General features: G+C 50.8%; 1 protein-coding gene across 1 annotated transcript in view; it reads left to right on the top strand.

Moving 5' to 3' along the window:
• The window catches only part of SRRM4 (serine/arginine repetitive matrix 4), a gene marked incomplete at both ends in the record, with an annotated part of 142,425 nt that overhangs the window by 91,539 nt on the left and 36,425 nt on the right, over positions 1–14,461 (top strand). Inside the window, one exon of the mRNA XM_080821591.1 lies at positions 12,834–12,980. Within this exon, the coding sequence (XP_080677717.1) occupies positions 12,834–12,980 (147 nt within the window). The remainder of the gene's footprint in view (positions 1–12,833; positions 12,981–14,461) is intronic.

Here is a 14,461-nt window from a genome sequence, read left to right as displayed (position 1 = left end):
TCACAAAACTGACTGCCTAATAAAGATAAAGCTCTCTAATAAACCTGCAATCCTGCGGTAATGGGTTTGACTTTTAAAAAGCAGATAAAAGTCCCAGTGGAGGGACAGACCTTTCCCATCCACTCCTTAATCAGAATTACTGTGGAGGAGCCATTTCCTACAGGTGGGACAGCTGGGTGCCTGGGCTGGCATTGAGAAATGGCCACTTCTTTGTAAAGCCAGACGTCTGCTCCCTCCAGAGAGCCCTCCCTCCCACAGGGAATCCTTTGTCAGAGAAGAACCGTAATGGCAAAGGATAGGGCCTCTGGGACAAAGCTGAAGGGGGGTGGGGGAGTGTGGATGGAAAGGGTGTGGTTTGAGAACTCGCTGGTGATTGGTGCTGAAGCTGTAGGGGTGGAGTCTTCTGAGAGCTTTCTGCTGATTGGTGGAGCTCTGATGGACCAGCCTCTTCATTCTGGCTCCATCCTTCCCATCATCACCGTGGTCATCACCATAAGGCATACACTGAGCATTTCTTACGTACGTATCTGGGAAATGTGTTGAGCGTTTTACAACCCCCTAATGAGGCAGGTAATATTAACAACCCCATTAACATTTCCCATCCTCAGATGGGAAAACTAAGGCTTGACGATAACAAATTTAACTTCCGGTGGGTCACCCACCCCAGAAGTAGCAAAGCAGAGATTCAAACCCATGTGTGTCTGACTCTGGAAAATACAGGACTTAACTAACCATTGTTTTTGCATGTAGTCGTTTGATAGAGCAAAAACTTGGTCTCCGTTTAGGTCTTCGATGGAATTCACAAGAAATAAAGCCCAAGGCAGAGACTGGGGTGCCCACGAGTTATTGAGGGTACATGCTCTGGAGAAAGGAAGCGAGGAAGCGGTTAGGGCAGGGGCAGAAAGCAAAGGGAAAATGTACTTTCAGCTGGAGTGTAGCCTCAGCCTGATCCCAGGAGAGCTCTGGGGTGTGCAGTGCACCCTAGAGTTGATACTACTTTGAGGCTAGGAGGCAGGTCTTTTGTACTCATGGCTGCAGACTGCCTGCCTGCCCCACCCGGGGGTGGACATAACCTTCTGGAAAGGGGCACCTGTAAGGCATTTGCAGCCAGTATTCCCATCACTTAGGATCTGGCCAAGAGCATCCAGTATAACAGCAAAGGAACCGAGTGGTGGTCCCTGCTCAGCTCCTAATTTCTCGAGTGTCTTTGAGTGTAGTGCTTGCCCTTCCCCTGTCCCCCCGCCCCGCACCCCTTGGCAGACCTTGACTTCTCCAGGCTTGGGTTCAAAATCCCCCAAAGCCTGGCCTCGCCCTGACAAGCTCCTACTCTGTGATCTGGCCACAATAGCCACTGCTCCGGCTGGCGGCCTGTGTTTCTGTAACCCAGGAGGAAAGATGCGGCCCCTCCGGTGGTTCCAACAGCGTGTGGCAGGGTGTCTGACAGTTTCCCCCACTGAAGCCCTTTATCTCACTGCTCTGCTCTGTTATTTTAAAGCTAACGAGCCCAGACCTCAGGAGCTCACCGCCTGCTTGCCACCTGCCATCGAGATTTGTGGCTTGTCTGTTCTGTCCTCTCTGCAGATTTCAGTGGCGGCTTACTCTCTGCTTGTTAGGAATTTTCTTCCAAACCTCAGCCCGGGGAAGGAGGCATGCGTGCGTGTGTGTGTGTGTGTGCGTGTGTATGTGTGTGTGTGTGTGTGTGTGTCTCTTTCTCTCTCTGCAGGAACGGAGTCCTAATGGCACCATAGTCTCAGATGCCCCTTGACCCCCAACTGTAGTTCCAGTTGATGACAGGGTCTAGTGGGTGGTTCTGGGACAAAAGGGAGAGACAGATTCACCCCTGGGCTATTGAGACAGAAAGACGGTGGGACCTAGCATGGAATGGGCCATTTCTAGGTACTAAAGTAGCCACTTATCTTTGTAGTAGAGAGCCAAGGTCCCAGGGAAGGGGGAGGAGCTCCTGAGACACTGGAGGGCATGCCAGCCTCCCTGCCCTTCCCCTTCCCCTTCCCAGAGTCCTTTGCCTTGGTCCATTTGGGGAAAGGGGATCTGAGTCGGCAGTGAGGCTGGAGAACAATGTGACCTGCCCTGGAAAGTGAGGCCGGGACTTAAAGGGCCGCCACGAAAGCACCGGGTGTGCATCATGCCATTCTAGTCTCATGGCAGCCCCCTGAGGTGCATGTAGTTTGTGCTTCCTGGGAGAGGTGGGGAGATTTGCCCAAGGTCACCCAGCTGGTGAATGGCCAGGCAGAGTCTGTTCAATGAATCCGATCACCATGCTCTGCCCACCCTCTCCAGACCAGTCACCCTGCCTGCTCTGTGCACGTGTTCCTCCAGCCTTGCCCTCTCTCTCCTCAGGACCTCTCCTTTCTTGGGTCACTTTCGCTCCTGAGAGTTTCTCATGAACCTGACCCACATCTTCCTCTGGACTGTGAGGAGGTCCTCTGAGGGGGGAAGGAGCATGTCTGGAGCATCTCGAAATGACCCTCCCCCAGAAGTAAAATGATGCTTCACAGAATTAAGGACTGGCTGAGGAATGAATGAATGGGAGGAGTCAAACATTTTATGAGATAGCTAACCTGTGAATAGCCATACAGGACCCACTTCTCTACCTGGATTCTTTTCCATAAATACAGAAGAGTCCTGTAGACGTCGTTTTCTTATGATCTTTTTTTTTAAAGACTTCATTTATTTATTTGAGAAGGAGCAGGAGAGAGCATGAGCAGGGACAGAGCAGGGGCAGAGGAAGGGTTAGAAGCAGACTCCCCGCTGAGCAGGGAGCCTGACATGGGGCTCCATCCCAGGACCCTGAGATCATGACCTGAGCCAAGGGCAGATGCTTAACTGACTGAGCCCCCCAGGTGCCCCCTTATGATGTTCTTATTTTCTTTTCTCTAGCTTACTTTGTTGTAAGAATAGAGTCTAGAATATATATAATATACAAAACATGTGTTAACCGACTGTTTTTTGATAAGGCCAACTGGTCTGCAGCAGGCTGTTCGTAGTTAAGTTTTAGGGGAGTCAAAAGCGATACATGAATTTCCGACTGCATGGGGGTCGCCCCTACCCCCTGTGTTGCTCAGTGGTCAACTGTATATTTCACAAGCCCGTCCGCCAGGCTGGGACACTCCCGTTGAGCCCTCTTGTTATTCCAAAACCTCACTGGCGTGGAGCTTCCTTCCTTCCTCAGCTTCCCACCTCCCTCTCGAGAGTGGCTTCATCTTACCCCCAAGAAGATCCGATCTCATGGCCTTAAAGGCCATCTAAATGCCAACGTCTCTCAAATGCATTTCCCCAGTGCTCATGTCTTCTTTGAGCTCCAGTCTTGGGTACCGAGCTGCTCCCTGCCATTTCCACATGGGTGTCTAACTGGCATCCCATCACCCTTCCTCCCCCGCGGCCATCCCCAGTTTAGTAGCCAGCAGCTCCACCCTCTCGGTTGCTCAGAGCAAAACCTGGGAGTCACCCTTGGCCCCTTCCGTTCACACTACCATAGCCAGTCCATGAGCAAACTCTGTTGGTGCCAGCTTCAGTCTGTGTCCAGAGTCTGAGTACTTCTCCCCACTACGGCAGGGATAACACCGACCCCAGCCACCATCTTCTCTTGCGTGGCTCGTCGCAACATTCCCAGCTGGTCTTCCTACATTTATCCCAGCTCCCTGGCCCACTAGACTCAGCAAGCCTCCAGATAGACCCTTTAAAGCCCAAGTCACATTTCAGCATTCCTGTTCTTGGAATCATCCACTGGCTTCTCCTTATCACTCAGAGAAAAAGTCAAAGTCTTGTGGCAGTCCACCAGCCTATCCATGATCTGGTCCCTCATTACTTCTCTGCTACCCCACCCCCCCCCCGCATGTTGTCCCACTGACTCACTCAGCTCTAGCCTCAGTGCATCTAGAGTATTCGTGCCTCAGGGCCTTTGCACTGGCCATGCCCTCTGCCTGTGGTGCTCTTCTCCCTGGGAGGCACAAGGCTCCCTCCCAGAGCGCTTTCAAGTCTTGCTCAGATGTTAACCTTCTCAAGGAGCCCTCCTCTAATCATGCCATTTAAAAGTCCAGCCCTCTCCCAGTAGCATTCCCAGTTTTCTTTATCCTCCATTTCTCTTCTCTGTTCTGTCCAATAGCCTCTTTATTTACCACTTAATTATGTATAATTAACTGTCCATCCCAGTAGAACATAAGTTCTGCCAAAGAGGGATTGTTTCTGCCTTATTCCCTATTGTGTCTCTGTTGCCTGGAACGTGGCCTACACATAGTAGGTGCTCAGCAAGTACTTGTTGAGTCAGTGACTCAATGAAGAATAAGTGAAGAAGTGCCTGGTGGCACTTCTTGGGACTTCTTGGGACCAATCCTTACTTGGCTCTTGAACCAAGGCCCCTCCTCCCCTGGGCTGGAGACTTCTGTCCTGTTCCCAGTAGATCTTGCTAGCCTGGTGCCTCCAGCAGTGGCTGTAACGACGCCCAGAGGGACTCAGCAGGCACAGGCCCTCCCCGGCAAGAGAATACAGTCAGCCCCTCACACTCCGTGGAGAAATCTAAACCCCGTCTGCAATTCCAGCTGGTGGAAAGGTCCTGAGGGTACCTTGGGCTGGAGCCAGAGATGTTATTCTTGCCTGTGCTGACACAGCTGGGCGGGATCAGGGCTTGAACCCCAGTCAGTAGGACCCCAGGACCTGTGCACTTTCTCAGCCTCACCGAATTACTTTTTGCAACCCGTTCAAGTGGAAAACCACAGCATTTTGGAACTCGGCCATTTCCCAAGTTGGGGGCGGCCTGCCTGCCAGGCGGTCCCAAGAATCAAGTGCAGTGCCCCTCGCAGACATCTGCCCTCTCTCCCCAGGCAAAGAGGCAATCGACAGGCCAGCCTGAGGAGGGAGAAATGATTTCCTGAATTTGGGGTTGATGGGAGGGCGGAGGATGGATGTGTTCAGTGATGAGAGTCCACAACCCAGGCATGCTAGGGGCCTGACCTGCTCGGCTGAGCTGGGTAAGAAATGCTGAGCTGATTTTTCTCCATATGGTTCCTTTGTCCTTTGACCTGAACTTGGGAACTAGACAATTTTTGATGTACAAGCGTGTTTACCGTACACACATACACACACTCACACACTCACACACACTCAGCCCTGAGAGCTGAACTGAACCATTCTCATCCTGCCGGGAGAGAGAGTGTGCTAAAAGCCTGGGCTTGTTTGTGTCAGCCTGCCCTCAGGGTCCGGTCGAGTCCTTTGTAAAATGTACAGTCTGGTTTTTCAAAGTGTGGTTCCGGGAGCCACAGCAGCCCCTGGGCATTGGTTAGAAGGGTAGAAGGTCGGGCCCTAACCCAGACCTGCTGAGTCAGCCCTTCCCTCCTAACACGATCCCCAGGGGACTCACGTGCACAGAAAGGCGTGAGAAGCACCTGTCTGTCCCCGACGTGACCCTGAAGGACCCAGCCCCTGTCCTCCTCCTCAGTCTCGGCTTCTTTCTCCCTGCACCCCATGTCCACTGTGACGTTATTGACAGTAGCCAAGACATGAAAGCACCGTCAGTGTCCATCAGGGGCCGAGTGGATAAAGAACGTGTTATGTCTACACGATGAAATACTATTCCGCCGTGAAAGAGAAGGAGAGCCTTCCATTTGTGGCAACATGGATGGACCTTAAGGGCACTTTGCTCAGTGAAATAAACCCGTCTCTGCTCTTGCTCTCTATCCTCCCACCCCTCTGTCTCATCCGGCTCACACCCACCTCCTTTGTAGTTACTCGAAGTTCAATGCCATGTCCCTTGCACTCCAGTTTCCTGACTGGTTTCTTCTAGGAAGCCTTCCATGGCCACCTGCCCACTGCTCAAGGCTGGACTAAGTGCTCCTTGGTTGCATGGCCTGCTGAGAGTACTGCACCATATTGTAATTCCCAGTTGTAACTCCCCTGCCAGGCTAAGGGCAGAAACAAGTCTTAGTTACCTTATGGTCCTTGAAATCTGACACTAAGTAGGTGTTCAGCAAACAGCCTTTGCAAAAAGGAATGAAATAGTGAGGGAGATGCCAGCTTCTTTTTTTTTTTTTAAGATTATATTTATTCATTTGACGGACGTAGATCACAAGCAAGCAGAGAGAGGAGGAAGCAGCCTCCCCGCTGAGCAGAGAGCCCGATGCAGGGCTCGATCCCAGGACCCTGAGATCATGACCTGAGCCGAAGGCAGAGGCTTAACCCACTGAGCCACCCAGGCGCCCCGAGACGCCAGCTTCTTAAAACTTCTCATTTCTCGTTCAGTTCCTACTAGGATGAGTATTACTGACTCCCGTGTTGTCTCCCTCGGTGGTTCTCAGGAATCCTCAGTCTTCCCCCAAGCTCTGGTGCTCTTCCTAGCTATGATTGCAAAGCTCAGAGAGTCACAGCTCCTATAGGTGACCCCTCACCAAGCTTAATTAACCTTGAAAAGGACTTGATACCAAGACCTTAGGCCAGGACCGAAGCTCCAGGAACCAAGGCACAGATTAGCCAGATCCAGCTCTGTAGACAGGCTCGGCCCCATGATAACCCTTGAGCTTTCCGGTGGAAAGTCCTGAGCCCAGGGTCTGGGCCCTCATTCTCTACTGAAGCAGGCAGATTGCAGGCGTCTGGCCAAGTGCAAGGACAAGGGTGGGTCATTCACAGGCCTGAATGCAAGTGCAGAACAAGAACCTGGGGCATGAGCCTTGGATGGAAAGCAAGACCCTTTGCCTCTCCAGGTCTCAGTGCCTTCATCTGTGAAATGGGGAGAAGTTCGCTAAACTGGGCACCTTACGCAAGGTCGTCAACATTAGCTGAGACACTGGATTAGTGCTCTACACCCAGGAGAAGCTATTAGTGGGCTGGGATGGAGGCAAAAAGTGTCCCCAGTCCAATGAGCGAATGCCATTCCGATTCGTGAAAGATAACATTCAAGTCAAACTTGAGATGCAGCCCCTTCTCCAAACACATAAAGCAAATCTCCGTCTCGCCATGAAATTACCAAGATTCACCCTCTACTCCCACTTACTACTACCTTAGGTGTTCCGAGTGTCTCCCAGATTTCTCTCCTTTTTCCTCAGTCAATTCTTATAAACGGGCAGGGCCACTAGTGTTCTTGCCGCTCTACTACCCCTGGGTCTCAGTAGGGATGCCCACACCTGTCCCTAGCTTTCTGCGGAAGCTCAACGGAGATGGTGCATGGTCTCGGTGTCGGGCACAGAGCAGATGCTTGCTGAATGTGGGCTGGTGCCATGATTAGGTGACATGGAAAGAACACTGGACTCGGGGACAAAAGGCCACGATTCCAGCCACAGCTCAGACATGAGTCACCAATGTGGCCTTGGCCAAGTCCCCTTGCCTCCAGGGGCTTCAGTTTCCCTACCTGTACAGAGGAGAACCAGGGCTGGGGGGCCCTTCCAGCTCCCCTCCAATGCTGTTTGTTTCTGATTCCCGAATTGGTGTTTAACTCAGTCTGGGGCTTGGGGCGCAGGGAGGATCTGTACCCAGCTCAGGGCCAGATGAGCGCTTTGCTGGGAGCAGGGCGCTTTGATGCGAGAAGCAAGGAAGCAGCTAGGGAGCTGGGCATCTTGGAGAGTTTTGTAGAAAGTTCAGGCCTGACTTTTATCAGAGGCTGGGAATCTGCTGGTTGCCATGACTACAGAGAGCAGCATCTAAGCTCCAGGTCGCTGATTAGCAGGAACAGAGCGGGAAGGCCTTGAGGAATTCAGCACACAGGGCCCCTCCCTCCCTCTGTGAAGTGGAGTGTGCCGGCCCTTGACTTCACTGTTTTAGCTGTCCCCTGAAGATCTCACCTCCTTTTAAGTGCTTTTTTTTTTTATGCAACATCGAAGGGCCGTGTGGTAAAAACGAGGCAGCTGCCGGGACTCCTTAGCAAAGAGAGAACATGGAATTTTTCTTAAAGCTCTGCAAGGATGCAGAGTGGGAAGCCGGGAAAGAAGAGGGGTAGGGGAGCCGTGGGGGAGAGGGGGCGCCATGGCTGAGATCTGAGTCTGCTGGAATGCTGGATGACCTCAGATGGGCACCCCTCCTTGGACCACTGCGTCTTTATACGCAGGAGAGGTTGACTCCGATCTGTGGTTCCCACATGGGGTCAAACATCATGTATCCATCCATCCATCCAGCCATTCGTCCATTCATTCAGCAAATGTGTATGAGCAAAAAGGCACCCTGTGCCAGGCACTATATCCCTGGGGATTCAGGGAGAATCCTCTGGAGAAAAGAGGCGAGTTCCCACTCTCATCAAGCTCACATCCAAGTTCAGGAGACAAATGGTTAGCAAATAAATGTATAAAGTGGTCATTTCTAATAGTAGCGAATGTCCCGGAGGAAGGCACTGCAGACTACCATGCTGGAGACAGTGAACAGAGGGGCACAGTCTCATAGCAGGTCAGAGCGGGCCTCTCCGAGGAGGTGACGTTTGGATGAAAGGAAGGAAGCGGCCTTGCAAAGCACTGCAGGACCTGCATGCCGGGTGGAGGGAACAGAAGGGCAAAGGCTCTGAGCAGGGGCCCTGTTCCATGTGAGGGACGGTGCGGAAGCCATGGGGCTCGAGCAGAGTAAGGGACGGAGAGAAGGGTGACAGATGCGGTCTCGAGTGGGGGCAGAGGCCAGGTCGTGCAGAGCCGTCTAGTTCTGGTGATCGATTTGGACTTCTTCACGCAGAAGAAGCGAGATTACCAGGGATGTTTCTTTAAGATGCTTATTTCCCGGCTTCACCCCTTTGGGGCTCGTATTTATTATGGCTGGGATGGAACTGAGACGTCTGTATTTTTTAGCAGCTTCTTGGGAGCCTCTGAAGGTGTGCGAGGTTTTGGAAACCTGGGACTACGTGGTCTCCGAGTCTCTTTCAGTTTTAAGAAAGCAGAGAAGCAATGTGTCAGAACATCTTGAAAAGGGATCGTGAAAGTTCTATGATATTATGGAGATTTCCCTTCTTCCTTCTCTCTTAACTCCCTGTCTGCCAGGTAGAAGAATTAATCCTGGTTTTGTTTGGCTTTTCTTTGTTTTACTGCAAGATCCCAGAGAGGGTACCTACCACAAGGAAGGTGCAGCCAGTGCTAGAGAAAATGAGAACCATCCACCACGTCAGGGAGCATCAGGTTAGAAATGCAGCAACTCCATCGTACCTTTCCTCCTCAAACCATCAGCAGGACTTGCCCATCCCTGATGCTGGCAGTGATGGACAAGGTGTCATCCTCACCTTAAGCCCTGTCCCCTAGGGCCTCGCAGGAGCATTCCCCATCTGTCCCTGCACTGCTGACAATCCATGCCTGCACTGCCTCATCAGCGGAGGCCACGGAGACCTCCCACACAACGCCAGCACTTACTCATCGTGGATTCACTCACTGCCAAGTGGCTCACATCACTTTGTTGTTTGGTTTTGTTTTTGTTTTCTTCTCGAGGGCTTGCCTCTGATACAGCTTTGTGTGATGGTTTCCTATAAGGCCCCAGAGCCCAAAATTCCGTTCTTGTGTGTGTCCAGCTCAACGCCCTCCTGGACAGTACACATATACATTGATAAGTTCACTGACCACTTTTCTAAGAGAAACGGGGTAGAATAGAAAATGCGTTGACTGAGCTGAGTTGACCGAGGTATTGGCCAGCTTATCTCCACCAACTCTACTATGAAGGGATTTGCTTAGGCTGTCTCAGAAGCCCTTTCTAACTTTTTGATACAAATGCAAGTTCTTTTTCATTGATACAGTGAGCAAATGTTGAGTGCTTACCAGCAGTGGGCTCTGGGACAGTGAGACACGGTCCTCCTCCCAGGGAGCTCGTAATCCAGTGGGAGGGAAGGCAATCAGGCGTCAATAGTGCATATTTGGAGCTGCAGCCCTGGTAGCAAAGGGACTCTCACATCTTAGAACAGGGCTTACATCACCCCAGAAGTCTGCTCCTGACATCGCCAACTCCATCTCATGAGTGGGGACTCCATCCAGCCTGTGGCTCACGCTCAAAATCCTTGAGTCGTCCTTGACCCCCCTCCCTTTCCCTTATTTTCTCCCATCCCATGTTTAACCAGCAGCAAGTGATGCTAGTTCTGCTTTCAGATCTCAGCACCTGACCACATGTCATCATTTCCATCGCGGACCCACTGATCAGAACCTGGACAGTTGCCTTAGTGTCCCTGTCTCTGCTGCTCCTCCCTCTGTCCAGCGTCTTCAGCAACTGGAACGATCCTCGTAATATTTACATTTAAGCCAGACCGGGTCACTCCCTTGTTCAAAAAGTGTCCCTTCCCAGCCGATGACCTACAAGACCCGATCTCTGGTTTCCCCTCTTATCCCTCTAGCCCTGCTTGCCCTTCTTTATATGTATATAAAGATCCTGCCGTTCCTTCTGCCTGGAGCACATTTCCCACATCCCGCAGATAACCTTTGTAGGACTTGTATATTACCAGACCACCAATTACCCTCCAAATCTTTGTGGCTTAGAACAGCAACAGACAGCATCTCACCATTTCTGCGAGGTGGGAATTTGGCTGGGCAACTCCGGTCAACCACCAGACGTGAGACTGCAGTTCCGATGTTGGTCAGGGCCGCAGTGTTATCTGAGGCTTGACTGGGGCCGGAAGGTCCACCTCCAAGGCGGCGTGCCTGCTTGGCTGCTGTGTGCTTGGCTGTTGGCAGGAGGCCTCAGCTGTTCCTCACAGGGGCTTCTCCACAGGGCTGCCTGAGTGTCCTCACACCACTCCAACAGCTTCCCTCGAGTGATCAATCCACAGGGAGCGAGGCAGAAGCCGCCTTTGTGACCTAGTCTTGGAAGTCATGCGTTATCGCCTCTGCTCCCTTCTGGTCATTAAAAGTAACTCACTAAGCCCAGCCAGTATTCAAGGGGAGGGAAATTCGGTTTCATCTTTTGATGACAGGACTGTCAGAGAATCTGTGAACACATTTCTAAAACCACCACATACTGCAAGGGTAGACCCTAATCCTTTAAGCTTCCATCCCGTGACTTCCTCAGAGTGGCCTTCCTGTACAAAAAAATGGTCACCCCCTCCCATTCCACTGGCTTATTCTCTTATTTATTACCATTCAGTAAGTCATATTATTACTTCCGTATGTGCTTATACCTGCTCCCCCATCTAGAATGTTAACTCCATTATCACAGAATGCATCTCCCTCTTATTCATTGCAGCCCTACACTTAGAACTGGCCTGGACACAGCTTTGCCCAGGCCAGGTCAAGCATGGGAAGAGGCAAGCCTTGCTGGGGGCTGGGCAGACATTGCAAGCTCAGAATAGTTTGAGAAGAGCCAGGACAGCGTTCCACATGAATAGACTGGAGGCATGGGAATGGTAGTAGGAGAAGCAGGGCAGGAGGTATATAAAGAAGCCTGGAGTTCTGGAAGCCCAGAGGTGGCAGTGAGGATGTCTGGACAGCCCTGACAAGAATTTCCATCCCTCCTGGGCTTGCAGCCTCTCTCAGCTCCGCTTCTGAAGATGCACTGATAAGCAGCTGACAGAGATGGATGTGTTTTGCTGCCCTTCCTTCAATATTGACTGGGTTTGGCCTGCTTTCCAGGCAGCCCTAAGGAGCAGGGGGCTTATCAGATACATTCATCCTGAGTCATAAAACCAGTCTTGATGCACTGACTGCAGGCGCTTGGTGCAGGAGAAATGCTAACGCCTTTGATCAGGGCTTGATCTGGACTCTGTAGGCAGGGTGAGGAGGAAGGGAAGTTTGCTGGGCAGTGCCAAACCCACCTGTGCCTTACCAGCTCCTGACTCCTCTTGGTTGGGGGGCCAAGAGGTTTGAGTGACAGTGTTTTCAAAGACTGAGTACCTAGGCGACTTCCTTCCCCTTTCCGGACTCAGAGGAGGAGGTGGGACTCAGGTAATTTCCTAGCATTGCCTGGGGCTCTTCTCAGAGGCAGAGGAGGGAATTTCAGGCCTTCATGGGGATCGCATCTGAACTAGGTGTTCTTATACCTGCTGAGGATGCCAGAGTGGAGATTTGGTTCACGGGGAAGTAAAGGGAAATGGAACAGCCTTTTATTTTCATAACAATTCAACAATATAAGAACTAATGTTATTCCCTGTCTTAATCACTGAATAACTGCAAGACAGAGAAACTGAGTCCTCTATCTACTAAACCTTGAGCATAGTGTTTGAATCTAGGCGTCTCCATTCCATACAGAGATAAGACAGGGAAATGGGATGTAACAGGAGAAGGGGAGTTGGGACTAATCCTGTCACCCTTCGGCCTCCACTTATGTTTTGAGCAAGGAAGTGAACCACTGGTTTCCAGCCTCTCCCTGTGGTTTAGTCAGGATAGGCCAGGCAACTCCGCAGTAACAGATAAACCCCTAAGTTTCAGTGGGTTAACCCCACTAAGGCTTATTTCTAACATGCAAAGTCTGATGCGGCTCAGGCATCTCTCCTCCCCCAGGTAGCTTCACCTTTAAGGGTATGTGGCCTCCAAGGTCATTGCAACAGAGGGAGAGAGAGCTGGAGAAGGCGCACAGTCCTTACTGCCTCAAGCCGGAAGTGACACATGTCACTCCCACTCAGAGACCAGTGGCCCAAGATAATCTGTCATGGTTCCAACCTAACTGCAAGGAAAATTGGGAAATATTAGGACGTGTGTGAATGCATGATGACCCTTAAGAATCTGGGGGCAACAGGAGGCCCAGTCGGTGAAGCATCCGACTCTTGGTTTCAGTTCAGGTCATGATCCCAGCGTTGTGAGATGGAGCCCTGAGTCAAGATTCTCTTTCTCCCTCTCCTTCTGGCCCTCCTACCTCCACTCATGTGCTCACTCTCTCTCTCCCTTAAAAAAAAAAAAAATAGAATCTGTCATATCCTAACAGTTTCTGCCTCTTTATTTGTTCCCCTGTAGGACAGAACCCCAGAGCAGTCCTCTGGTTCCAGCTCAGGATGGACCCTCAGAAAAGCTGAGCCAACATCTGGCCACCGAGGCCTTGGGCACCAACTGCTGGGAGAGAGACAAGGCCTGCCGGGAGCTCATTCCTGCCAGAGCACGCAGGTGAGACGCTGCCCCCACCCTCTCTTTGGTCCAGTGAGGAAGTTCAAGTTGAGGATACGGAAATGAAGTTTGGCCACTCTTCCCACCCACTTTTCTTTTGCAAGTTCCTCTTCCAGACCCTTAAATCCAATCAAAAGTCAGCACTTTTTTTTTTGTCTGTAGAGTACCAGATGGCAAATATTTCAGGTGTGAGGGCCAGATGGTTTCTCCCATGACTACTCAAAATCCCGCCATTATAGCACCAAAACAACCACAGACTATATGTAAACAAATGGGCATAGAGGTGTTTCAATAAAACTTTATGTATAAAAATAGAAGACAGGCTAGATTTGGCCCCGGGGGCCCACAGTTTGTTGCCCCTGCCTTAAATGATAGAGCTAGTTCCTGTCCATTTTAATGGCTCCACGAGCCACTGAATTCCAGGTCATGACTTCAGCCCACAGCTGTCTTTGCATTCATTCCTTACATCCAGGATTGCTTGAGCACCCACTAGTGACGGGCACTGTGCTGATACCTGAAGACACAGCATTTTACTGAGGCTCAGAGAAGTAACAAGACTTGCCCAAAATAAGGCAGCCAGTAAGGGGCAGAGTGAAGTTTTGAACTATGGTCTCTCTGATCTTAAATCCTAGACCAGCACCTGCCACATTGTACTTTGATGCTAATGAAAAAAACCAGTCTGTCCCCTGACTTCTATTTTTAAATTTTACACCGTGCACATATAAAGCCTGGTCTGTCTTTGGCCTCTGGAGAATCGGTTTTGTTAACAACACCATCTTTACAATCAGGTTTCACCAGCTGTTTGAAAGCTTTATTCCTACTCCTCAAACTCACTCAGCACCCTCTCGCTGCCCGGGGCTTGTATCTACCCCCTCCCTGACAGGCAGAAAATGAATTTGGTGTCCTTGCCAGCGGTGTGCCCCAGATACAATCCCTGCCTGTCCCTGTTGAATCAGAGGGTGTCAAAGCCATTTTTCAGATGTGGAAACTGGGGACAGTACATGGTAGGGTCAAGATTAGTCTGAGGACCCCGACCTGGTCCAGATTCTCTTCTGTGTCCTAGAGTTCTCGGTTTCCTAGGGCAGAGGTTCTAAACCCATTTGAGAATTACGTGGAAGCTAGAAACGCTGCCCCCAGGGAAGGTGTATATGCTACAGGAATATTCCGCAAATTCCATCTACCATTTGAGAATTCCTAGACCCCCGAGGCCCGTGAACAGGCCTGTCTAGTTAGGAACCTGAATTCTGAAGAAAACCCACTCTCTGATGTGACAAAAACAAACAAACAAAACAGCATCATGGTGATAATGTTAAAAGTGAACATAAAAGTCACTTGGCATATAATCAATGAATAAATGGTAGTGGTGTTATTATGCATAATTATAATATTAGGACATTTACATGCATGCTCCATGCCACACCCAGGGCACATCCCATGAGTGAGGTCCTCATGTCTTAGACACAGGTATCATGTTTTGTTCC

This window comes from Martes martes, assembly GCF_963455335.1.
Source record: "Martes martes genome assembly, chromosome: 13".
NCBI lineage: Eukaryota > Metazoa > Chordata > Mammalia > Carnivora > Mustelidae > Martes > Martes martes.
The sequence above is the reverse complement of the archived record's forward strand: the minus strand, read 5'-3'. Positions and strand labels throughout refer to the sequence as shown.